At 46.0% G+C, this 24,820-nt stretch overlaps 12 protein-coding genes across 12 annotated transcripts; 6 read left to right on the forward strand and 6 right to left on the reverse strand. All coding sequences in view use genetic code 12, as the record gives it.

The window, feature by feature from the left end:
- Nucleotides 1–4: 4 nt before the first annotated feature.
- Nucleotides 5–1,624, reverse strand: BRF1 (transcription factor TFIIIB subunit; the record flags this gene model as incomplete). Its single annotated transcript, XM_001483310.1, has 1 exon — nt 5–1,624. One exon carries the CDS (start codon nt 1,622–1,624, stop codon nt 5–7), a length of 1,620 nt encoding a protein of 539 aa, XP_001483360.2.
- A 132-nt stretch (nt 1,625–1,756) lies between these two features.
- On the forward strand, nt 1,757–2,188 carry PGUG_04090 (uncharacterized protein; the record flags this gene model as incomplete). The annotated part of the gene is made up of 1 exon (XM_001483311.1): nt 1,757–2,188. One exon carries the CDS (start codon nt 1,757–1,759, stop codon nt 2,186–2,188), a length of 432 nt encoding a protein of 143 aa, XP_001483361.2.
- A 675-nt stretch (nt 2,189–2,863) lies between these two features.
- DBP8 (ATP-dependent RNA helicase) lies at nt 2,864–4,165 on the reverse strand (the record flags this gene model as incomplete). The annotated part of the gene is made up of 1 exon (XM_001483312.1): nt 2,864–4,165. One exon carries the CDS (start codon nt 4,163–4,165, stop codon nt 2,864–2,866), a length of 1,302 nt encoding a protein of 433 aa, XP_001483362.2.
- An 88-nt stretch (nt 4,166–4,253) lies between these two features.
- On the forward strand, nt 4,254–5,798 carry MTG2 (putative GTPase; the record flags this gene model as incomplete). Its single annotated transcript, XM_001483313.1, has 1 exon — nt 4,254–5,798. One exon carries the CDS (start codon nt 4,254–4,256, stop codon nt 5,796–5,798), a length of 1,545 nt encoding a protein of 514 aa, XP_001483363.1.
- A 210-nt stretch (nt 5,799–6,008) lies between these two features.
- Nucleotides 6,009–6,665, reverse strand: SRR1 (Srr1p; the record flags this gene model as incomplete). Its single annotated transcript, XM_001483314.1, has 1 exon — nt 6,009–6,665. The coding sequence occupies one exon, from the start codon at nt 6,663–6,665 to the stop codon at nt 6,009–6,011; it is 657 nt and encodes a 218-aa protein (XP_001483364.1).
- Nucleotides 6,666–7,954: 1,289 nt separating this feature from the next.
- Nucleotides 7,955–10,399, forward strand: RNR3 (Rnr3p; the record flags this gene model as incomplete). Its single annotated transcript, XM_001483315.1, has 1 exon — nt 7,955–10,399. The coding sequence occupies one exon, from the start codon at nt 7,955–7,957 to the stop codon at nt 10,397–10,399; it is 2,445 nt and encodes an 814-aa protein (XP_001483365.2).
- Nucleotides 10,400–10,590: 191 nt separating this feature from the next.
- PGUG_04095 (TFIIH/NER complex subunit) lies at nt 10,591–12,087 on the reverse strand (the record flags this gene model as incomplete). Its single annotated transcript, XM_001483316.1, has 1 exon — nt 10,591–12,087. The coding sequence occupies one exon, from the start codon at nt 12,085–12,087 to the stop codon at nt 10,591–10,593; it is 1,497 nt and encodes a 498-aa protein (XP_001483366.2).
- A 107-nt stretch (nt 12,088–12,194) lies between these two features.
- PGUG_04096 (DNA-directed RNA polymerase III core subunit) lies at nt 12,195–15,665 on the forward strand (the record flags this gene model as incomplete). The annotated part of the gene is made up of 1 exon (XM_001483317.1): nt 12,195–15,665. The coding sequence occupies one exon, from the start codon at nt 12,195–12,197 to the stop codon at nt 15,663–15,665; it is 3,471 nt and encodes a 1,156-aa protein (XP_001483367.2).
- A 212-nt stretch (nt 15,666–15,877) lies between these two features.
- PGUG_04097 (uncharacterized protein) lies at nt 15,878–17,539 on the forward strand (the record flags this gene model as incomplete). Its single annotated transcript, XM_001483318.1, has 1 exon — nt 15,878–17,539. One exon carries the CDS (start codon nt 15,878–15,880, stop codon nt 17,537–17,539), a length of 1,662 nt encoding a protein of 553 aa, XP_001483368.2.
- Nucleotides 17,540–17,652: 113 nt separating this feature from the next.
- On the forward strand, nt 17,653–19,416 carry CWT1 (Cwt1p; the record flags this gene model as incomplete). Its single annotated transcript, XM_001483319.1, has 1 exon — nt 17,653–19,416. One exon carries the CDS (start codon nt 17,653–17,655, stop codon nt 19,414–19,416), a length of 1,764 nt encoding a protein of 587 aa, XP_001483369.2.
- A 38-nt stretch (nt 19,417–19,454) lies between these two features.
- Nucleotides 19,455–21,560, reverse strand: NOC2 (mRNA-binding ribosome synthesis protein; the record flags this gene model as incomplete). The annotated part of the gene is made up of 1 exon (XM_001483320.1): nt 19,455–21,560. The coding sequence occupies one exon, from the start codon at nt 21,558–21,560 to the stop codon at nt 19,455–19,457; it is 2,106 nt and encodes a 701-aa protein (XP_001483370.2).
- A 141-nt stretch (nt 21,561–21,701) lies between these two features.
- Nucleotides 21,702–24,449, reverse strand: STE13 (Ste13p; the record flags this gene model as incomplete). Its single annotated transcript, XM_001483321.1, has 1 exon — nt 21,702–24,449. One exon carries the CDS (start codon nt 24,447–24,449, stop codon nt 21,702–21,704), a length of 2,748 nt encoding a protein of 915 aa, XP_001483371.2.
- Between the last annotated feature and the right edge of the window lie 371 nt (nt 24,450–24,820).

The raw sequence follows: 24,820 nt of genomic DNA on the forward strand, positions 1-24,820 counted from the left end.
CCACTTATGTACTTCCCGCTCGGGCGGTTTCGCCAAACAAATCTCCAAGCGTAGCATAATTGATCTTCTTGGAAAAAGATTTCTTTGAAAGCATTCGCTTCGCACTATCGGCCGCCGTTAATGGCTCACCAGTAGAATCGTCAACGCCAATATTTGCAAGCGCCTCGCCCATTCCCATTTCATTGAGATCTTCGATGCCGCTAGCCTTGGGTTTCCTCTTTCTTTTCGATCCCGACGTATTTCCAGTGAGCTCATCGGCCTCTTCCTTTAACCTTTTACGCTCTTGAGCCAATAAAAAGTCATGGTTTAGACCGGTCCACACCCGCTCTTTAAGACGGTGTTCTTCTTCCGTGAGCTTAAACAAAGAAAGCTCTTCATCGTCGAGATCTGTAAAGTCGGTAGGATGCAGCGATACCGTTTGAAGAATGTCTTCGGTTCGAGGAAGGTTCTTGGAGAGGTTTCTGGGTTTATCCAAGTCCACACGGTCGATGCTGGCGTCGCCTTGGCGGTCGGATGGTGTGGTGTACATCGAGTTCTGGAGAGACTTTTGCTGGGCCTGGACTATGCGCTGGAGCTGTGTGGAGATTTCTTGTTCTGAGAGATCACAATCTTTGAGTATTGTTTTAAGAAGTTTCTGTTTGTGGGCTTCTTTAGCAGAGCTGGTTTCGCCTCCAAGTAAGGTTTCTGTGCTCTGTGCTTGCTGGAGTTCCTGAGCAATGCGGAGCTCTTGTTCTCGATTTTTGTTAAAAGAAGGCGGATTGGCAGGGTCCATCTGTTCCAGCAGGCGGAAATCAGCCACGGAAAGCGCTCCGCTTGACGTCTTTTTGAATTCATTGAGCCGGCGCTGTAATGTTTCTTCTGCTACATGTGCAACCGCAACGATTTCGGCGTGACTTCGGCGAAAGTTGTTCATTCTCGCTGCCAACAACACACAAGCGCCTGCTACGCCTGCTGGCCGCCGTCCCTCGTGGATCCAGTCGTTGGCCATGCGCTGGGCGAGCTTAACGGCATCTTTTATGACTTTCGTCAAAAGATCGCCAAAATCAAGTCTTTCGGCAAAATGCTGAATGAAAAGTGAAGGATCCGCTAGCGGCAAGTTTGTTATATGCAATGCTCGTACCATCTTGAGAAAAGTAGCACCTAGCGAATACACCGAGATTTGGAGCCGCGAACTGAAATCTATCAACATGTGAGGGGTCTTTTCCTTACGACACGCCACATACAAGCACGCAGCCAACACATTTTGGGATCTACGTCCTTGAACAAAGTTAAGGGTGAGTGCAAGGCGAAACCATTCGGCGGCAGCATCGGAAATGTAGTCTGGAATTCTCATTGCCGTAGCTATGCGTTTTATTTTTTTACGACCATTCTGTAGCGTTTGCTCACGACTTTCCATGGCATTCTGCCTTCCTCCAAATGTAGCTCTTGTCTGATCAGCTCCAACCATGGTTCCTTGGACCACGGCGGCACCAGACGACAGTTCTCCAAATTGCACTTCTGAGACTATTGGGTTTTCTTCTTGGACAGTTCCACACCTAGAGCACGACACGTCACCCAGGGAAGTGTAGCGATCGATCGAAAAACTGGTGTGGCCACAGTTTCTACATGGCTTGGCTGCTCTCATGATGGATAAACAGAGATGCGAATAAATTTTGGATCGATAAAAAAAGAGCGCGATGGGTTGTGTGCAGGTTCGCGATAAGATCTGATCCTTTCTCACTCTATTTCGTTCTTTCTCTCTCTTCTCCCTGTTTCCATGGACTCCCCAGCTGCGCCATGGCAATTCCCCTTCTCCGTCCGGCTCAAGATCGAGAGCAGTGAGCCTCGTGATGTTCTGCAGCTGGAACGAACATTTTTGACATTTTTACGATTTTCCATGTCACTTATATTTACTTCTTTGGCAATTGTTCAGCATTTCCGGTTGAATACTAGTGGCAAAAGTGACCCTTTTCGACCCAGAACGCGATTCACGGTGCCTGTGTCGTTTACTTTGGTGGGCTTGGCGGTTTTTGCGTTGTCTGTGAGCGCAGTCAACTATTTTGTCACCGTTAATCGATACGCCCAACACAAGATCCAAACACACGGAGTGTACAATGCTGCCACAGTGGTGTGTATGACGTGTATAATGGTGGGAATGATTGCCCTTTGCACGCTTTTGATCATTGAGAGTTACATGAATGCGGTTTGACTAAGAAGGGAAGAAACGAAGATTCAGAGCAATGGCTTCTGTGAAGTCAGCGTCTGGTATGAAGATCAGCCAAATTAGGAATGGGTGGTTTTCAATTGAGAGGGTCATTTTTCAGTGCGGTTAATTGATGTAATAGGGCCCTTATCCAAAGGATCTACAAATGATCGGCTAGATAAAGGATTAGTTTGCCAGTACGGTTTCTGGCACCGATCGCTCAAGACTTTAAAGATTGTAATGGTTCCGGAAACCATGAAAATGACGAAAAGATGAGTACTGGCTACATATACGCCATGGTATGTTCATTGGGTAAACGATATTCAATAGCAGAAAATATTGTGGGGCTAGAAAGTCGGAAAGAATTTAAAGATTTCTACCACAGAGAACTTCAAGTACCAAGTACTACAAGTTAGAAAGTACAAACACCAAGTACTACGAATACCAAAGTACAAGCACCAAAGACAAGTACCAAGTACACAAGCTTCAGAGTACAAGTACCAAAGAACAATACCAAGTATTACAAATACCAAGTATTACAAGCATCAATGCGCTACAGTCACCAAAGACAAGTTCCAAGTACTACAGCATCAAAGTACATCACCAAGTCTACAGCATCAAGTACATCACCACAATAGTATCTAATTTTTTTTAGTGTCCCTTTTTTCTATGCAACTTCTTCTACTTTCTCTTCTTACTATCCCTTGTCCTTTCTTCCCGCTTTCTCTTATTGATCTTTCTCTTCTCCCCAAAGCCCTCCTTCTCCATATCTGCTACGGACTCTCTCTTTGCCGCAGTCACTATGCTCAACGATTCCTTGATTATTTTGTCGTCGTTAACCTCCTCCAACAAATCCATTTTTTTGTTAATATGATTTTCTATCGCCAAGATTCTCTCAACGTCCTTCTCCGAAACGATGGAAACCGAGCCTCCCTTCTTGCCTGCTCTCGCAGTTCTTCCTACCCGGTGGATATAGTCGTCAGGATCTGCTGGAATATCTTGGTTGACCACCAATTCGACATTTGGAATATCAAGACCTCTCGACGCAACATCTGTAGCTATCAATACCCGAGCAGCCCCGGCACGGAACCTGTGTAAGGAGTTTGTTCTCTCGCTCTGGGGCATTTCCGAGTGAAGTGAGGCCACTCGAATATCAAGTTTTCGCAACGTCCTTCGAAGGATTTCAGCGGTATAAGTTCTGTTGACAAACACAATTGCCAGAGCTTTTTCGTACTTGGGCAGCACCAATATGTTGTGGAGGTATGCCTCTTTGACGTAGGATGGAACGAAAACGTAGGATATGGTCAAAGTGGCCGGAATGGCTACTTGGTCTTTCGACACAATCTCATGTATAAATACCGGTTTTTTTCCTTCAGGAACAGGTTTATCTTTCAAAGCACGAACCGCATCTGTTACGGTAGCCGTGAACAAGAGGGTTTGTCGTTTAGAAGCATCGGGAAGAATTTTAAAGCATCTTTCCAAATCGCTCCCAAAACTATTGCTCAATAGCCGATCGGCTTCGTCCAACACAAGAAACTTTATACGCTTCAAGCCTCCAACCGTATCATCTCCACTGTTTAGTATATGGTCGGCGAGCCTTCCAGGAGTGGCTATAATGAAATGGGGACTTTTTTGGATTTCCAATGCTTGTTTCACCATATCTTCTCCTCCAACCACCACGGCAACTTTTATGTTCATCGAAGCTCCGAGCGCCAAAAACTGCTCTGCTATCTGGAGCGCCAACTCTCGTGTTGGCGTGAGGACCAAGCCGTAAATACCAAAAGGATCTTCTGACCATTTAGTCATCATTGGAGCTGCAAAAGCGATGGTTTTTCCGGACCCAGTTTTGGCCCCACCAATGCAGTCACGGCCCGCCAAAATCTGGGGTATACACTCGGCCTGAATGGAGGTGGGCAGGCGGATTTTCATGGCGGCAAGTGCCTCCAAAAGCCATTTCGATACACCGAGATCTTTGAACAGCATGGGGAAGTTGAAATCGGCGATGCGATGAGGTAGTGTATGCAGTACCGCGCGAACATGGATCCAAATCAATCTTCTTTGGTCATTTCTTATGTTTCGATCAGCGGTGCCTGCGCCCGTTTATCGAGGGTTTAGACGATTTTTTTCACATACTACAAAGCTCCGTAACGAGGAAATTAACCCCACAAACTCCACGTTCCGTATTCTCGGAAATGACGCCGCGGCGGTGTCTGGAACCCAGTCCAGGTTCAACGAGAACATGCCATTTAAGCACATAGAACGTGCCAATGGGCTCAACAAGATCCATATAACGCTCCACGACTACTTTGGAGGCAACAAGAACCAAACCCACAAAGTTTTCAGAAACGAAAACAAGTATAAGCAAGGGCGAAATGTCGAGCAACGAACGTTTGTAGATTTGAAATTGGTGCAAGCTGTTAGTGGTCGAGGAGGCAATGGTTCGGTTTCTTTTTTTCGGGACGCCCACCGACCGGTTGGACCAGCCGATGGTGGCGATGGGGGCCGAGGAGGAGACGTTTATGTGCATGTTGTAGAAGGACTCACTTCTCTCCACAAGGTGAAAAAAACCTATGTTGCTCAAAATGGCGGGGCGGGAACCGGACGCCAGCTTGATGGGAAGAAGGGCGACGACGTGGTGATCGAGGTTCCGGCGGGAACCACTATTCGGTGGATTCCAGATCCTCGGCAACTCCGCCGGTATTTGCAGGAATCGGGCCACCAGCTCGACAACATTACCCTTGAGTTCCAGACGACAGACAGCGACAGCATCCAGTGGTTTCGTGACAGCTACGAGCCGGGCGAGGGGTGGCTCTTCAAGGAGCGAGACGAGGAATATCACCAGCAAAGAGACTATTTTAACGACCTTAATGAGCAGGTCAAGGCGATGGAGATGGAAATGCAGTACGAGGAATTGTGCCAGGACCAGTTTCCCGTGGTGGGAATCGACTTCAATGAGCCCACCGACACTCCTGTGCTCTTGATGAAGGGCGGCGGCGGCGGAATGGGCAATATGCATTTTCTCACCAAAGATATTCGCAACCCTAGGTTCAGCAAAAGAGGCCGTGAAGGGTTGCGACAATTTTTCATACTCGAGCTCAAGATAATCGCTGATTTGGGGCTTGTGGGACTTCCGAACGCCGGCAAGTCCACGCTTTTGAGAGCCATTTCCCGTGCTCGTCCGCGAGTTGGCCATTGGGAATTCACTACACTCCAGCCTACTGTCGGCACAATTTTCACCACAATTGACCGAGATCCATTCACGGTGGCCGATATTCCGGGCATCATCAAGGGCGCCAGCCACGACAAGGGCATGGGACTTGACTTTTTGCGGCACATTGAGCGGTCCAATGGGCTCGTTTTTGTGGTTTCGTTGGAGAGCAAATCGCCAAATGAAGACTTGGAAATTTTGGTCCAAGAAGTTGGAAAAAAGAGAATGGAGGATAAAAAGGTGTTAGTGGTGGCCACCAAGGCTGATGTAAACTCTACACCAGACCGATACCGTCAATTCCAAAAATACGTAGAGAGCAATGGGTGGAAGATTTTACCTGTCAGTGCGCAAAATGGAGAAAATGTGGAGAGATGCATTGAGATGATGGCGGAGACTGCTGGAAAGTGAGAGAGGGAGAGAAGAGAAGAGGAGGGTACTGAAAGGGTAGTGGCAACTGTATAATAGAATGTAAATAGTAGATTAATGCATCGCATGATTTATTAGTACCATGTTATAATCATAATATAACATGTATATAGCATAAATAACATTAGCTTGTACAGTCATACTCGTGGTCGTTACAGTGTTTCCTGTAATATTCCATGAGGTCTATCGTAGTCATAATTCGTTAATCCGTTGACGAAGAACATTGTCCACCACGTCCAACACCACTCGGTATGGGTAATTGAACGGTTTTCCAAACGTCCAGTCAATGCCCACATCTTTATATTGGGCCAAATCTTCTTCTTGTGTCCTGGTGGTTACCGCAATGAGTGGTAACCGGCAAAGTTTTGGGGACTGTCGTATTCGGTACGCCAATTCAGTTCCAGAAACCACTGGCATTTCGATGTCGAGAAAAACACAATCAAACGGCGGTGTCGACGCCAAGTACGCCAACACCGAAGTAGAGTCACAAAGCTCCACAATGTGTGCCCGCGGGTATAATCGTAAGAGGATTTTCGTGAGAATCTTGAGGTTGATGCTATTGTCGTCTACAAGCAAAAACCGGTATTGAGACATATTGGGGATAAAATTAGCAGGGCCAACTTCCGCCGGAGTCTCTACGTCGGGACTAAGTTTGTCCACCGGCGAAATATACTTTGTGACCTCGGTATGACGGTGAGAAAACGACGGAACGGTTCTGGGTTCCAAGTCCACATCAACTGCCAATTTGGGAGCGTTTCCTTTCTTGCTAAAGTAGTCTGTGCTTGTGATGGGTTGTGCGGGAGGAGTGTAAAGTTGGGTGTTGAAGGGGATCTGATCTGGGCTGTTCATGATGAAATGGACTGGATCACTGATCTAGAAATCACAGGTAGTGGTTGGTATTTGGAATATTTGGGATGTTTGTGGTTGATCTGAATTTTTGGTGCTTGTCTTATCACTGGTGGCTGACAGCTCGTACTTATAAGATGGTGATAATCTCAGCTCGTGGCAATTTGAAATTTGTCGTCTTGGCAAGAACTTATAGTAATCAATCTTTTTGAAAGCAATCTATTCAGATAATAAACTTTCTCCTGATAATAAATCTAATTTGGTAGTCTCGTAATAATTAAGTTGGTGCTCTCGATAATAAAGTTAATGGTAGGCAATAATAAATTTAATTTGGTCTTGATTATATGTATCTGCGGTGATGAATGATAGTTGTTCGGCTCTGATTATGAACAACCGGAACTAAATGTTTAATTTAAGGAACGATGTATTCACCAACAGTTACACGCGCACCCGCAAAAAGTTTTGCGACAAATGACGAACCGCAACATCTTATATTCCGCCTCATTCTTTTCTGTTGCTTGAGCCCGATCCGATGGTTCCAGGCCGATTCCCAAAAACGCAATTGACGCGCAGTCGCCGCATGAAAAAGCCGCATCCGCTGCAGCAAGATTCGGTCGAGCCCTTACAAAAATGGGCCGGCTGCAAACGCCCGGGTCGGATCTTGCGCTGCCCCGAAGAATAAGATGGTGGATTCTCGAAAGTAGTTGGTTAAAACTTGCCTTCCTACACACCATCCTGAGTTCCGACCACGATTACTCCACAAGGCTGTGTTGCAATACGAGAAAAGAAGCCGCTTATGTAAGCGCGCTCGCACGAGGCGTCACGTGACATAACTCCGGTTCTAGGCGGTCATGTTTTGATGAAGCATTGAGGCGGTAGTATAAGCGGGGTACAGGGGTTTTGCAGCCAAGTCAACCAGCCCGCCCCTACCCCTGATAACCGCATCTCCACGGATATGTGTTAGGTTTGAATTTCGGAGTACCGGTGTTCGGTTCTGTGCCCGCAGCTGCAAGGAGTGCCGCAGAATGTTCCGCAGCGGCATTGACGCGTACAATAAACAGGCGCAAACGCTCGGCACCATGGCGCGGTGGCACAGTTGTGGGGAGCGGGGAGATCAGACAAATTAGTTCCGGTCGCATCGGACTGCCTTTGGTTCAGTTTTTGCGGTTGCATTCTTTTCAGGTACGCCGATAGTGTGCAGGCTGGTTCTGTTCATCTGTCTCATCGCCGTTTTGTCTCAGGAGTGATGGTCCATATACACTCCCTCGGTTCCATCCCATTTCGGTTAGGTAATGAGATGCGCGCGACATTTGCCTCGTTTCTTCAGGTACACTATGGTGGATGTTTTGGCCCCAAATAAACAAACCAAATTTGATCCAAAACGATTACGATCGCTTCTAGACACTCTCAGCTATGAGCTCGATATAGAACACCTCGATTTGGATGATGTAGTCGACTCGGTGGCTGCTGGATTACCGGCAACAATAACCGTTGATGACTTATTACTTCTTACGGCCGAGTCTTTGGCATCTAGAACCACCAGTTATCCTGACTATGGGGTGCTTGCTGGACGAGTGGAGATGACCAAAATCCAGAAACTGGCAGAAAATCTGTTTTCTGCAAATATTGCAAAAATTGCAAAAATCGCCCCAAATACGTTATCGAGCCAATTGGTTTCGGTGGCGGAAAAGAACGCTGAAAAGATAGATGGAGCCATAGATCACAGGAGAGATTACGAATTGAGCTATTTTGCCGTGAAAACCTTGCAAAAATCTTATTTGCTTGTTGGTTCTGAGACTCCTCAGTATATGTTCATGAGAGTATCTCTTGGAATTCACGGGCAAGATGTCAATTCAGCCATAGAAACCTACACATACATGTCGCAAAAATACTTCATACACGCGTCGCCAACTTTGTTCAACAGTGGAACCAATTATAACCATCTTTCATCATGTTTCTTGTTGGCGATGAAAGAAGATTCTATTGACGGGATCTACAAAACCCTCCATGAAACCGCACTTATATCCAAAGCCTCGGGAGGAATTGGCCTCCATGTACATAATATTCGAGCCAGCGGCTCAAGAATTGCCAGCTCAAGCGGAACTTCTAGTGGCTTGGTTCCGATGCTTCGAGTATTCAACAATACTGCTCGCTATGTTGACCAAGGTGGAAATAAACGACCAGGAGCGTTTGCTATCTACTTGGAACCATGGCACGCTGATATCTTTGAGGTGTTGGACTTGAAAAAGAACCACGGAAAGGAAGAAATGAGAGCCCGAGACCTCTTTTATGCGTTGTGGATTCCAGATCTTTTCATGGAACGAGTACGAAACGATGAGCAATGGTCTTGTTTCTCGCCGGATCAGGCACCGGGCTTGGAAAATTGTTATGGAGAAGAATTTAAACGGTTGTATGAATCGTACGAAGCTAAAGGGTTGGCTATGAAAGTAGTAAGGGCCCAAAAATTGTGGGACGCCATTCTCGACTCCCAGATTGAAACTGGTGGACCCTACATGCTCTACAAAGATGCGTGCAACGAGAAATCGAACCAGAAGAATTTGGGAACCATCAAGTCTTCAAACTTGTGCTGCGAAGTCGTCCAGTATTCTTCGCCAGACGAAGTAGCAGTGTGCAATTTGGGGTCGGTAGCACTTCCTATGTTTGTTAAGAATGACAATTTCGACTCACAGTTGTTGCACAAAGTGACCAAGGTGCTCGTGAACAACTTGAACAAAGTCATTGATGTTACGGCGTATCCTCTCGAATCGGCCAGAATCTCCAATAAGAAACACAGACCCATAGCAGTTGGCGTACAAGGTCTCGCCGACCTTTTCTTGAAGCTAGAATTGCCGTTTGATTCTCCACGAGCTAGAGAGTTAAATATCCAGGTGTTCGAGACCATTTACCATGCTGCAGTGGAGGCTTCAGTTGAGCTAGCTATAAAAGATGGTCCCTATGAAACATTTGCTGGATCCCCGGCCTCAAAAGGGCTACTACAGTTTGATCTTTGGAACCACAAGCCTTCGGATCTCTACACAGACTGGGACGAATTGAAGCAAAAAGTAGTTAAAAGCGGGATGCGAAATTCGCTCTTGGTGGCTCCGATGCCCACTGCCTCGACGTCTCAAATACTAGGTTTCAACGAATGCTTTGAGCCATACACCTCCAACATCTACACGAGAAGAGTTTTGGCTGGAGAGTTTCAGGTGGTCAACAAGTATTTGGTGAAGAAACTCACCGAGTTAAATTTGTGGAACAAGCAAATGAAAGACAGGATTCTTGTTGCAGGCGGATCGGTGATGAACATCGACGAGATACCCCAACATGTAAGAGATGTGTTCAAAACGGTGTGGGATATACTGCAGCGCACCATAATAGACATGGCCGTGGACCGAGCCAAATTCATTGACCAGCTGCAGAGTTTAAACATCCATATGCGAAATCCTACCAAATCCAAGTTGACCAGCTGCCACTTTTATGCGTGGAAACAAGGCTTGAAAACTGGCTTGTATTACTTGCGAACGCAATCTGCTTCCAGAGCTATTCAGTTTACTGTTTCGGGATTGAGCAGTGCTGCAACACCTCTAAAACGTAAAATTGACGAAGTATACGAACTGAGCTTTCCCGGCACAGGTGAGTTGACCCCAGAGTCTCAAGGGTATTCGCCTGGAGAGGAAAAGAGAGATTCATGTAATTACACCCCAGACGAAATCGCCTGTAGCTCGTGCTCAGGCTAATGTATAAAGCATGTATATAATTTGCTAGATCCGAACTTAGCTTTCGAACTTCACAGGTAGGTAGAACACTCTTCTTCAGTGAATTCAGCCTTTTGATCAAAACCTCTTTTGAGAAAATTACCAGCTTTAATATAGTTCGGTTTAATTAGCCTCAGCTTCAAACGAAACTTTCAGTTTCGTTCATCAGCTCTTCACCGCTTCAACTTTCTATTGGCAAAGTCTGCCACCTGAGATATACCATCTTTGGTGACAAAAAACCTCATTTTGGTTCTGTCGGACCATATAAGTACTCCCACATCCGAAGCATAATTGCACAAAACATCGAATTCTTGCTGGCTTGCAAACTCCTTGAACAAATAGCCCTCGAACGCTTGGATCCGATCCAATTCCAACTGCCAAAGCTTGATTTGGTCCACCACTGTGGGCGGAAGAATTTCGAGTTTATGCTGAGCCGACGAGTTCTGACCACCGCCTGCAGTGTTGATGTTGTTGCTCGCGTCGAACTCGACCTTCTTGTCGAGTCTTTCCTTGGCTAGAGCCCGCATTTGTGGATGGGCATGGGTCTCGAGAAAATTGATGATTTGGTCCGAGGTGATTCCGTTGTACAATGCGTTGCGAATGGATTCTCGGGTGATTTGTCCAGAAACCATATTGGAGAATCTCGTCCTTAAGTTGACAAATAGGTTCAAAATGGCAATCTCCAACGGAGAATTTGTGTATGCGTAGAGTTTAAAGTTGGTTTCAAGAATAATTGAGCCTTGACCTGGTCCCGAGTCAAGTCCATTTGATGTGTCCACCGCCTGGTCTAGCGCCATGGAGGGGGTTTTGAGAGATGCAGACTCGGATGTGAGAGTGGTAGCGAGTCTCGTGGGATAAAATCGATCGGATTGGTCGCTGTACTGGTACACTAGACCGTAATCTCGCAAGTCTGCCAACATGCTAACCTGGGTGTCGCTGAGACCAGAGAGGTAGTAGCTTTTCCCAAGCTCGAGAGACCCCAAAACGAAGAGAAAATTGAGCACATCGACGGGGTCCATGTTTAGATCTTGTGTCAAGTTGAGATACTGAAGAAGAAGTGTCCATATTTGGGCATTCATGTCCTGTAGCAAGAACTGAAATCCACTATTGGTAATCTTCAAGTTGCGAGCATCAGTTCCTGGACCTTCCATGAGTCCACCCAGCTTGAGGAGCGACAAAACCGAAGGTGATGGTTTGGAAGGAAGTTCAGTTCCCACCATATAATGCAAGATTGTTTCCCATTTTTGCAGCGCAAACGAGTCGAGAAACGCCACCGTAACCTTGTGACCGTCGTCCTCGGTACACAAGTTTCCAAACGCCGTGGCTTCCTGGTTTCCTGTTAAGCAATCTCGAAAGTTCTTTCGAAACGTCATATGGAGTCGAAGAAAATTGCCCCCAGCATCTTCCTCCACCAAATGCAACGACTTGAGCCGCTTCAATGCGTCGTACTGAAGACTCTTGGACTGTGGACGGCACCACTTGTCGAGATCTCGAACCGATTGAGGCCGTTCGTTGAAAATCATCAGCATGATGAAAAACTTTGCAATTGGCGTCAACAACCTGAAGATGGAAAGACATGTTGCGGGTGCCTCGTAGAGCTGCGACTGGATGGTCGGCGGCAATCCTTCTAGATACTCGTTGACGGTGGCCTTGAACTGGTTGGCGGACATGGGCTATTGAAGTGCAACGATGAATTGATGGTGCGATCTGGTGTGTGGGTGCGCGTCCCGCGATTTTCTCGATGAGCCAAAACGATCTGTAAGCATACCCAGACCTCATGTCCAAGCGGAAAGCGTCCACGCTTTACGAGGCCGACGCCGGTTTTGGAGACCTTCTCCAGCCGGAATATAAGGGCAAAAAGCTCGCGGACGAAATTAACACCGTTGATGACAAATGGAATCTTTTACCGGCGTTTTTGAAAGTCAAGGGACTTGTCAAGCAGCATTTGGACTCGTTTAATTTCTTTGTCGATGTCGATTTGAAGAAGATCGTCCAGGCCAACGAATTGGTGTTGTCAGACGTGGATCCAGACTTCTACTTGAAATATTTGGACATCAGGGTGGGCCACAAATCAACGTCTTCACCAGGCACCAAAGAGGTGATTTTGCCTCCCCACGAGTGTCGATTACGGGATTTGACTTATTCGGCGCCCATATACGTGGATGTGGAGTACACACGCGGGAGAAAGATTATCATGCACAAAGACTTGGAAATCGGAAGAATGCCCATCATGTTGAAGTCCAACAAGTGTATTTTGGACGGCATCAACGACCACCAAATGGCCAAGTTAGACGAGTGCCCCATTGACCCTGGTGGGTATTTCATTGTCAATGGTACGGAAAAGGTCATTTTGATCCAGGAACAGCTCTCCAAGAACAGAATCATCGTAGAAGCCGATGAAAAAAAGGGCATTGTCCAGGCATCGGTAACATCGTCCACCCACGAACGTAAGTCCAAGACCTATGTTATCACGAAAAATGAGAAAATATACCTCAAACACAACTCCATTGGCGAAGATGTTCCCATTGTCATTATTCTCAAAGCCGCTGGAATCACTTCGGACCTTGAAATTTTGCAACTTGTGTGCGGAAGCAACCCGCAGTACCAGGACCTTTTTGCCGTGAACTTTGAGGAAGCGGCTCGTTTGGAGGTTTTCACCCAACAACAGGCTCTAAACTATGTTGGTAAACGAGTGAAAACGGTCCGGAGAGCAGGCGCACCCAAATTGTCTCAGCTCCAAGAAGGTATCGAGGCTATTGCAACAACCATAATTGCCCATATAACAGTTGATGACTTGCAGTTCCGTGAAAAGGCGCTTTACATTGCCATGATGGCCAGAAGAGTGCTCATGACAATGCACAATCCCAAAATGGTGGACGACCGAGATTACGTGGGAAACAAGCGGTTGGAACTTGCGGGCCAGCTTATGTCGTTGCTCTTTGAAGATTTGTTCAAAAAGTTCAACAGCGATTTCAAGGCAAATATAGACAAAATCTTGAAGAAACCAAGCCGTGCGCTGGAGTTCGATGCATTGCTCTCGATCAATATTCATTCCAACAATATCACCATGGGTATGAACCGTGCGATTTCCACAGGGAACTGGTCGCTCAAGCGTTTCAAGATGGAAAGAGCCGGGGTTACCCATGTTTTATCACGACTCTCGTACATTTCAGCGTTGGGAATGATGACCAGAATATCTTCTCAGTTTGAAAAGTCTCGTAAAGTTTCCGGCCCCAGAGCTTTACAGCCTTCACAGTTTGGTATGTTGTGCACCTCCGATACCCCAGAAGGTGAAGCCTGTGGGTTGGTCAAAAACTTGGCATTGATGACCCATATCACCACTGATGACGAGGAAGAGCCCATAAGACTGGTTTGTTTCGCCTTAGGATGTGAAGATATTCTCGAGGTGGACTCGGCGACTTTGCACGCCGATGGAAATTTTGGCATTTATCTCAATGGTACCATTATAGGAACCACTCGATTCCCGGCTCAATTTGTGGGAAATTTCAGAGCTCTTCGTCGATCTGGAAAAGTTTCACCGTTCATATCGATTCATACAAACACCCACCAAAATGCCGTGCAAATAGCTACCGATGGAGGTCGGGTTTGTCGTCCTTTGATTATTGTCGATTCCAAAAACAAAGCCAATGTGAAGGCTGTGCATTTGAAAAAGCTCATGGCTGGTGAATGGGTATTTGAAGATTTCATCAAGCACGGTCTCGTCGAGTATCTCGACGTCAACGAGGAAAACGACTCATTTATTGCATTGTACGAGAGAGATCTCGAAGCCAACCAAAATATCACCCATTTGGAAATCGAGCCTTTCACGGTTTTGGGTGCGGTTGCCGGGTTAATTCCTTACCCACACCACAACCAGTCGCCCAGAAACACCTACCAGTGTGCTATGGGTAAGCAAGCAATTGGAGCCATAGCATACAACCAGTTCCGCAGAATTGACACCTTGTTGTACTTGATGGTATACCCGCAACAACCCATGGTGAAAACCAAAACCATCGAGCTTATAGACTACGACAAGTTACCAGCAGGCCAGAATGCCACTGTGGCAGTGATGTCGTACTCGGGATACGATATCGAGGATGCTTTAGTGTTGAACAAAGCATCAATTGATCGAGGTTTTGGTCGGTGTCAAGTGTTGAGGAAAAACACCGTGAATCTTAAGCGGTACCCAAACCACACCAAGGACGTAGTTTCTGGTATGAGAGTGGACGAGCAGGGTGAGCCTATTTTCCCGCATGCGTCACTTGGTCCAGATGGATTGGGAGAAGTTGGTATGAAGGTGGAAAATGGCCAGGTTTACGTCAACAAATGTGTTCCCACCAATGCCAGTGAATCTGTATTGGGAGCCAACGAACCTCATCACCAGCAGAATGTGGAAAGTCACCGAGAAACCCCAGCCTATTACAGAGGCCCTGAACCTTCCTATATTGACCAGGTGATGATGTCTGTTAGTGACAACGACCAAACCTTGATCAAGGTTTTGTTGAGACAAACCAGAAGACCCGAGCTTGGAGATAAGTTTTCTTCTCGACATGGCCAGAAAGGTGTGTGTGGAATCATCGTTCAGCAGGAAGACCTTCCATTCAACGACGACGGTATAGTGCCAGATATCATTATGAACCCACATGGATTTCCCTCACGGATGACAGTGGGAAAAATGATTGAGTTGATTTCGGGAAAAGCAGGTGTGCTCAACGGCAGCTTGGAGTACGGAACATGTTTTGGCGGCTCCAAACTCGAAGATATGTCTGAGATTTTGGTGAAAAATGGCTTCAACTACTCTGGAAAAGATATGCTTTACTCTGGTATAACTGGAGAATGCTTGCAGGCCTACATCTTCTTTGGACCCATCTACTACCAGAAGTTGAAACATATGGTGTTGGACAAAATGCATGCCAGAGCAAGAGGCCCTAGAGCAGTTTTAACGAGACAGCCTACAGAAGGTCGTTCTCGTGATGGTGGTTTGCGTTTAGGAGAGATGGAAAGAGACTGTGTAATTGCATACGGAGCATCCCAGCTCTTGTTGGAACGACTCATGCTTTCCTCAGATGCATTTGAGGTTGATGTTTGCAACAATTGTGGACTTATGGGATACAACAGTTGGTGTACCAGTTGCAAGTCGTCAGAAAATGTCATTAAAATGACAATTCCGTACGCTGCCAAGTTGTTATTCCAGGAGTTGTTGTCGATGAACATTGCCCCGCGTCTCAAGTTGGATGACGTGTTTTAAATAGATCATGAAAGTACGAACCTTCATTGTAATTTGCAGCCGTTCGCGCAGCAGCAACTCTTTGCGGCGCCGCATCGCTGCTCACTATCACCGCCTGCAGGAAAACCATTTCCTGATCTGATGCGAGGAGAATTGCGTCATTCTGTCATTATTATTTATTGTCTCGTCAATTATTCTGGCATCCACCACTCTTAGGGGGCTGAAATTTGGATATGTGGCTCTCCAGGATGCTCTTGCTTGCTGTGTGTGGTATCTTGGTATTTGGAGTGATGCTGGTGGTACAACGGCAGGGCCAAATCGGTCTTGAAGGAGCACTTTTCTTAACCAAAAATCTGATTCGGGAGCTAAAAAACCAGCTTTTTCTGAAACAAGACCATAGTGGACCACCAACAAACCTTGAAAGCACCGCTTTACCTCGCGAATATGACCATTTCGGCATGGAATATCCGTTTTCTAACATGATGAACCTGATATTTCCCATCGATTCGAGAATTCAGTACAATGTAAGTAACGAAACCCACGAGTTTCCAGCACGGTACGCCTCATTTAGCCCTATAGTCAACTATAACATCGATAGCGGGTTTGGAATTTTGGACGATACAGCTTGTTCGCCGCTAAACGCTCTGGATTTCTCTCATCTCCAGGAAAAAATCATAGTGGTGATGCGGGGCAATTGTACGTTTGTGCAAAAGATATCCAACTTGCTTGAGTTGGGTTTAGACCCACAGGCCATACTTGTTGCAAACAATGTTCGGAACCATGGATTGGTCACCATGTACTCTACCGATTTCAACCAAGACGGGACACTCCGAACTCCGGTTCTTTTCATTTCTTTCGAGGGCTACGAGCAGCTCGATGCTATTTCTGGTAGCGATGTTGACTTGCGAATTGCAGCGGCAGCTTTGGGCGGGTGGATCAATTTGGTCATTTCGGTGATGCTTTCGCCGCCTCTTGTAATTCTCATCATATACGGAGTCATCAGATGTGGGCAGATTATTAAGAGAAAACACCATAGTCGCGAGAACGAGCAGTTGGTCCGCAATCTCAAGGTCTACATCTACAACCGCAGCCACCTCATACCCGCCAGTGATTTCTACGACTACATCCGTGTGACTAATCAAACCCACGAATTGGAACAAGCACAAGCAGCGGAGCAAAATACCAGCAGTGCTACGTTGAGCAGTGCTGAACTGTCTCCACCAGCTACTCCAGCCTCAGAACTTCCTGCAATGGTGCGCGGACTCAATATTCTTGTTCCTCCTGATGATTATTTCAACGCTACAAAATGCTCTATTTGCCTTGAAAAATTCCACCCGCTTCGCTCTCGAGTGTTGCTTCTCAATTGCAAGCACTTTTATCATGAACAATGCTTGTCAAACTGGCTCATCAACTTCAAGCGGTCCTGTCCCTTGTGCAACAATTCACTCAAACTGAGCTACCTTTTGAGCCAGCCACAGCCCAGCTATGGTGCTCTCGAAGAGTCTGTTGGAGTGAACTCTGGGGGAAGTAGCCATTATCAAGCGGAAGAAAGATCTAGCTCAGGAACTCCGGCACACGATTCTGGTCACACATCAAACTCTGCCATGCTTACTGAACAAGACACACAGCCAGCCAGAAGCGACGAAAGTGTCGTAGATGAGTCCTTGGGTGAAGTTGAAGTAGAGCCAACTGTTCCCGCAAAGGCACCATCTCTTCCACCAGGGTCCACAGCATCATTTACCACAGCCAAAACCCAACTTGAAAATCCCACTGGACCTCCACCGAGCCTGCGTCCGAAAGTATTCTCACGTCCATCACAATTGCTCCGATTCACAACGCTGAATCATGACTCCAAGGAGTTGAGTGGGAGCATTGATTCCGGTGAACTTGAGTAGGTGAACCTGAGTAGGTCTGGAACCTATTCGGCAAGCTTTTCATTTACGACTTACGTTCCTATCCAATGCCATCATGACTCATGCTATGAAACTGCTAATATATACTGCTACGAATGACTGGTACTCATTACTCAGCTACGCTATTGAGCCACATTGCTACCAGCTACTTTGCTACCAGCTACCTTCAGCTACTCTGCTATTTTCAGCATCTTCTCAATATTTCTCAATTCTCTTTCACTTCTTTCCACTTCTCTTTCACTATCCTGAACCCTGAGCGGCCCCGGATCGGAGTTCTCTCCGATACTCACTTCATCTCCCCGGGCGCCCGGCGGTCGGAGTTTCTCGCTACGAGCACGACCTGTCCCCAGATTCTCGCGAGCCTCGAAAATGTCGTATTCGAAAACATGGAAGACTACGATTCCAGTGCTAGCATGAAGTCCGAAGACGCAGTTCTGGAAACCGCCACCCCGGTACAACCCGATAATACCCGCAAGCGAAGGAAGAAGAAGGTAGAGATTGCCTGTGTGTACTGCAGGCGCTCGCACATGATCTGCGATGAGTCCCGGCCCTGTCAACGGTGTATAAAAAGAGGCATCGGCCACCTCTGTTACGACGAGCCATCCAATACTCAGCAGAAAAAGAAGGTTTCTTCTCTTGGGCGATCGCTGCCGGAAGTCAATACAACTCCAAATACTTATTCAGCACAAAATACTCCAACATCCCATCAGTATCTGCACCAATCACACACGCCGCTACATACGCAGCAGCCAAATCTGGCTTTACAGAACACACAACATCCTCAGCAGCATCCTCAGCAAGCGCCTTCCGAAAACGGCATTCAACAACCTTTGAATCGGCTGCAAAATTCGGTTTTGGCACAAACCATTCCATACAATCAGGAACCATTTTTCTACTCTGAGCACGCTGGAAGTGAATTCAGCTCACTTAATGACTTTCTCTCCATGATAGACGACCCCGATCTTGTCAACGGTGCGCTCATGGACAACAATAATGTTGTAGATTTCGGCGGAACTTCCAATAGTACGGGACTTATGGACATTCCAGAAACAGCAAACCTCACCAATATGCTTTCCTTCTCACCCACCACCAACAACATGTTTCCATCGTTCACAGAAGACCCCAAAAAACCGGCTTCAAACCCTCGAAATATCGCCTCTTCTCAACAAAATGCACCTCCCGGCCACCAGCCAGTGATCTCCGATTCCGCCCGAGATAAGTTCTTCTTGACGGCAGCAGACCCCACCACAGAAATCTCACCAGAAGAGCGATTGAAGCAGGTTATCAAAGCCAAGCTCGAAGCAGGTCTTTTACAGCCATACAACTACGCAAAAGGTTACGCCCGACTTCAAAGCTATATGGACAACTATATGAACGCATCCAGTCGCCAGCGCATTCTCAAGCCGTTGTCCATATTTCGGCCAGCTTTCAGAGCGATTGCGAGAACTTTGAAGGATGTGGACTTGGTGCTTGTAGAGGAAAGCTTCGAAAGAATGCTTCTTGATTACGATCGAGTTTTCACCTCCATGGCTATTCCCGCCTGTCTCTGGAGAAGGACGGGGGAAATATACCGAGGAAACAAAGAGTTTGCGTCGCTAGTGGGCGTGAAGGCTGACGACCTCAAGGATGGAAAATTGGCAATCTACGAGTTGATGAGTGAAGAAAGTGCTGTAAATTTCTGGGAAAAATATGGTGCCATTGCATTCGACAAGGGCCAAAAGGCAGTTTTGACAAGCTGCAATTTACGAACAAGAGACGGAACCAAGCGTAAAAGTTGCTGCTTCAGCTTCACAATCAGACGCGATAGGTATAACATTCCCAGTTGCATTGTGGGAAACTTTATACCCATTGATCCGTGAAGAAAACGACATAAACTGTCTTGATTCTTATATATTAACTAATCACTCATGTCTGCCTCTGAACCATCAGACTCTTCAGCCAAGGCATCCATTGCTTCGTCGCTATCTTCGTCTCTTTCCTTTTGAATTTTACTTTCGGCTTCATCTTCCATAGCCTGCTTCAAAAGTTGCAACTTGGTTTCCTTAGACTTTCTTTGCACAACAACATATTGACCCAATGGGGTCTTTTGCCAGTCTGTTTCGCTCAAAAAGGTATTCACTTCAGCTCTGTTACTTGGACCATACTCGACGTTTGCTCTTTTGGCGATGATATAAGTTGCGTTGGAATTCAATTTTTCAACAAGCTGCTGCAACTGTTTGTTGAATCTGATATTTTTCGATTTCTTGATAAATCTTCTCAATGACAAAATTGCTGGTGTGGCTAACTCAGGGAATGCAATGCTCTTACAGTGAAGCACAAAAAACTCGCTCGCCAATTCCACAAATTGCTCACTCAAACCGTCCTGGTAGGTGCGAGTTCCAAGGTAAGCCTGGTTGACCTTGATGTTATTTTCGAAATCAAAAGCAGCAAGATTGGTTCTCTTGGGGGACTTGGTGAACGCAGTGGAAGTCAAAACTTCGGAGAGTAATGGGTAAATTGGAATGTAGACTCCGGTGGATTGAGAGAGTCTGATTAAAGACCTGAGCAAATAGAATCTCAAGGGGAAGAACTGGGCTGTAGGAATCAACCTGATGGTTCCCAACGTCACTTGGACCAAAGGATATATTAACAGTCTTAATGGAGACTCTTTGTTCTTGTGTTTCAACTCGACTTCTGGGTTGCAAAATTGCGTTAATACTCTCGACCAGAAATCCAAAGAGTGACAATACTGCCAGTTGTAAACGGTCTTGTAGCCGTCCTTAGCATTGGAAGTGGCATTCATACTGTTTCTCAAGTGAATAGCCAATTGTCGAATGTACTCGTAGCCAATCTGGTAAGATATTTTCTCATCAATGCCAAATAACTCTGCTGCCGAGTTCTTGCAGACGTTGATCATAGGCATGTTGTAAACGTTTGTCTTTCTGCAATTCTGAAGGAAAGACGAGTAGGTGAGTTTCAACACCGTTTCAAGAAGCGAGCTGGAAAACTCACGAGAAACATTGTTGAGAAATGCAAATGTTGCAATTTGAGTTTCAACGTCAGGAGTAGTAGCCCAAACATTTACTACACCTGCCAAAAGCTGTTTGAGCAAACGACGATGAGAAAGGTAGTAAGGGAAAAGTTCCTGGAGTGACGACAAAACCAAGGCAGCGGTTTCTGTGTTTGTTATATCGTGAAGAAGCGTAATGTAGGATCCAGCATGCGACTTAAGAATGGAAGAAATTTGACTAACATGCTGATTCTTTTGTGGAATGGTTCTGGCGCCTGTGGATGCATTAACCTTGTACTTGATGAGCTTTTGAATGGCGGTTGGTAAGTCTTGCAAAGTAAGAACCATCAAGGCATTGAAGGCTTCTGGATCGGTAACCAAGTATTTATAGTCTTCTTCATTGGCTCGATTAATGTTAACAGCAGCCTTAAACGCTATAGCGACGTTTCTGATGAGCTTTGGTGTGGGCTTTTGCAACTTGGTGGACCATTCCTTAACCAATTCCAGAGTAATCTCGATCTTATTTGATGACTCGTCTTTCTGTTCTTTAGCTTCTTCGGTCTCTTCTGCTTCCAGTTCACTGGCACCTTCATCGTCGCTCATAGCATCCATTGGGTTCACGGCCTCAAAGTCTAACAAACCCTTGTCATTTTCCTCCAAGTATTTGTAAAATTCAGGATCTTTTTCTGCCAAGTTCTTCAAGTCGTGTTTCATGGCTTCTTCATCTTCGGACTCAGAAGACTCATCTTCGCTTTCTGGCTCCTGTTGTGCCTTCTTGCTCGACTTCTTCTCCTTGGGTACCTCGAACCCTCCCTCCATGAAGTCCTCTACGGACATATCATTGAAGACTTCCTTTGGCTGGGGCGTCGACGGCTTCTCAGTTTCATCATTGGACGACTTTTTCTTTCTGGAAAGAGCCTTTTTGTTGTGTCTTTGAACCTCCCTCCTGTGCTCAATGGTATGCTTCAAATGCTTGCTTTGGAACTTCTTGGTTGCCTTGGAAGGTTTGGCCATGGTGAAGTGGTTGGTGGAAAAATGCGATGAGGTTAAATTTGTGCGATGAGCCGTGTACGCAGGAACAAGCCAACGGCTGCGAAAGAACCATTATAAAAAGAAGAAGCGAACTACACAATAAACTCATATTTGAGACGGCAATTACCGGTGCATCTGGTCAAACACACCCTCAAATGCATTTTGGAGCCAGCTGAAAAGTTTATCGTAAACTATGGTGTCTCCATTGTGGTAATGGATCGAGTGGTCGTTGTCTGGAAAATAATGTAGATCGTAGTTTTCAACACCGTTTATGTTGAGCTTGTCCACAAGCCACGCCAGATTTTGGAAATGGACGTTGTCATCGGAGGTGCCGTGCACCAACAAAAATCTTGCACAATTTTTGAAGTTGGCAAAGTCGGTTACCTGAGTTGAGTTTGGGTATCCAGACAAAGTTGGACTCCCCAAGTACCGTTCCGTGTAGATTGAGTCGTAAAACATCCAGTTTGTTACGGGCGCAACCGCCATTCCGTACCGAATGGTTTTACCAGCGTCTAGTTCGAGTACCTTTAATGTGACAAATGCTCCGTAGGACCAGCCCCACATTGCCGTACGAGTCGAGTCAAGAAATGCCTTGTTAACAGAGATATACTCCGACACCACAGTGAGTATATCACGAGGCTCGTAATAGCCAATGTTGTGCCGGGCATAGGTCTTGAACTTCCAACCTTGACCTTGGGTTCCGCGAGGATCGATCACCAAGATTACCGCATTCAACGAAGCAGATATCACGTCCAAGAAGCCAAACTGGTCTCCTTTCTGCACCTGCTGAGAACCAGGTCCTCCGTAAGCGTGGACCAAGAGAGGGTGTTGCTTTTTGGGGTCAAAGTTGGGGGGAAATATTTCCATGAGATTGACGCTGAGACTCAGTCCGTCTTGGTAGGTGCCAATTTTCACCGAACGGAAGTTTCTGGTGGGCAAGTTGGTTTTCGACAATTGGGTTTGGGTCTGGTCGTAAAGATTAATAGGGTTCCTGCCACTAAAAGAAAACTTTTCTCCGCTACCCTCGGTGCCCAATTCTGCCACAGGCACTAGCCGCTGCCAAGAAGGACCAGGGCCCAAATAGACAAGATTTAGTAGCCTGCCGCCGTCGCTGAAGTGAACTTCATAAGATCCATCTTTGCTAGTATCCGTGACAGGAATTGGGTCTCCTCCTCCAAGATCCACAGCCATAAGATGTGCATCCATGGAGCTGCGAATGGTAGCCACAAAGTACACCCGATTATCGTCTGAGTTGTAGACTATGGGGGAGTCTTTGGTTACTTCCCAACCAGTGGATTTGGTTAGATAGTTGGGGTTTGTATCTGTGACTGAAGCATAATGCGCCAAGTGGACAAACCCATCAACTACTACTTTATCAACGTAACCTTTTCCTGGTATAATACAAGGCGGTGACATTTTCTCTACCCAACCTCCATAGCTCTGTGAAGTGTTGAGAGTTTGGATTGTTTTACTTTCACCATTAGTAGAAATCAATACCGTAGTTAGTACTTCACTAGTACGGTCGCTCGTCAGAACAAGAAACGAAGAATTGTCGATCCAAGCTCCTCGGTAGAAGACGGGTTCTTGAGGTTGATTTTCGAGAAATACCGGTGTCGAGTCCATGTTTTTGACATTCACAGCAGTGATCGAAAAGACTGGATTTGGTGTGCCAGGCTTCGGATACTTGACCAAACTCTGCGATTTATACTGTCCAGGAAAGTCTGTTTGTGGTGGTTCATAAGTGGCCCCAACTTGCAGTGGATTTTTCACATAATAGTCAAGCTTGAACGATGGTACTAGTGTGTCGTTAAGCGAAGCATAGATCAAGGTTTCTCCGTTGGGAGCCCACCATACTAGCCTATCGCTTCCTGTAACCTCCTCTTCATAGACCCAGTCGGTCTTTCCATGGAAAATGTCAGGTGAGCCACTTGTAGTTAACTGGGTTATGTCGTCGGTTTCGAGGTCCTGGATGTATAAATCGTGGTTGTGACCAAAGACTATCTTGTCTCCACTTGGAGAGAATTCCACAAAATGAAGCTTTTCAATGGAATCAGAGCCACTAATTTTAGGTTGAATCGGGGTAAAATCACCAATCACGGTGCTGTATTTCCAGTATACCGAAAACGACAGTTGACGCCATTGCTCCTGCCTATCTGTGACCACTATATGGTAGGTATTTTCGTTGTAAGGATGAGCGGGATTGAGATAAACTTCTTCAATGGAAAAGAAGGTATTCTTGTATGCAAATTTGGGAGATTCAAAAAGAACATGCAGCTTTTCGGAGTCGATGCTTTTGATGATAAAGCTTCCTTTGGCGCCTCGGGTGAGATATAGCCTGGAGTTCTCGACGCCGCCAGTCCTCGGGTACTGTTTCGGAGAGAGCCAAGTAACGGGAATTCTATAAGAAACACCCCAATTTTTTCTGTATAAATCCATGGTGAGGTTTTTGTTGTCTACCTTGTAGGGATTTAAAGTGACGTTGTAGCCTTGCAAATGAAGATCAGTATGCCATCGTAAGTTTGATATAGCTTTCAGTGCCGAGAAATGCGAGTAAAATATTAGCGAAGCGATCCATAGAAGTAGTCCAGTTCCAAGAAATGTCATACATGATTTCTTCAGCAACGAATTGGAGTTTCCCTGGTATGTGCTGAAGACAGACTTGAAGCCTATATCTTCTTCAAACCCATCAACTTGGTCCTCGAGCAGGTCTAAGACACGAGAAGCATCTGAGTCGCTGGAGGATTTTGGCGATGCTTCATTGACGGAATCTGAAGGTGGTGGAGGGTTGCTTAGACGGGTGTTATTTGGAGGGGTTGTTGATTGTGGCACCAATTCGTACTCCTCTTGATTGTTTGACTTTTTGAATAGCATTAGATTGATAATGATCAGGTTGAATAAGGTATTGGATAGTTTGAGTTGAATCGAAAAGCTGGACACCTAAAGAAATGAAGGATATGACTGGTTTGAGTTCAATTAACGGTTCAAAGTCCGGTTGTGTTTCAATTCGTGTTCAATGTAGGTTAATTCAACTTTGAGGAAAGTTTAAGAACCTTTTAGTTTCAATTCGGAGTAAAAGTTTTCAATTTCAGAAGCGTTTTGCTTAATATTACCAGCAGTAAGCTCAATTCGGGTCACAATGACAACTTTTATACAAATATAATTTAACTTAAAATGTGGTCTTTTTGTCGAGTTTCATTTTACGGCTCAATTACCACTTTAGCACTTCCCGAAAAGTTATTCAG

The sequence above is a fragment of the Meyerozyma guilliermondii genome, genomic scaffold (genome assembly GCF_000149425.1).
Source record: "Meyerozyma guilliermondii ATCC 6260 scaffold_5 genomic scaffold, whole genome shotgun sequence".
Lineage (NCBI taxonomy): Eukaryota > Fungi > Ascomycota > Pichiomycetes > Serinales > Debaryomycetaceae > Meyerozyma > Meyerozyma guilliermondii.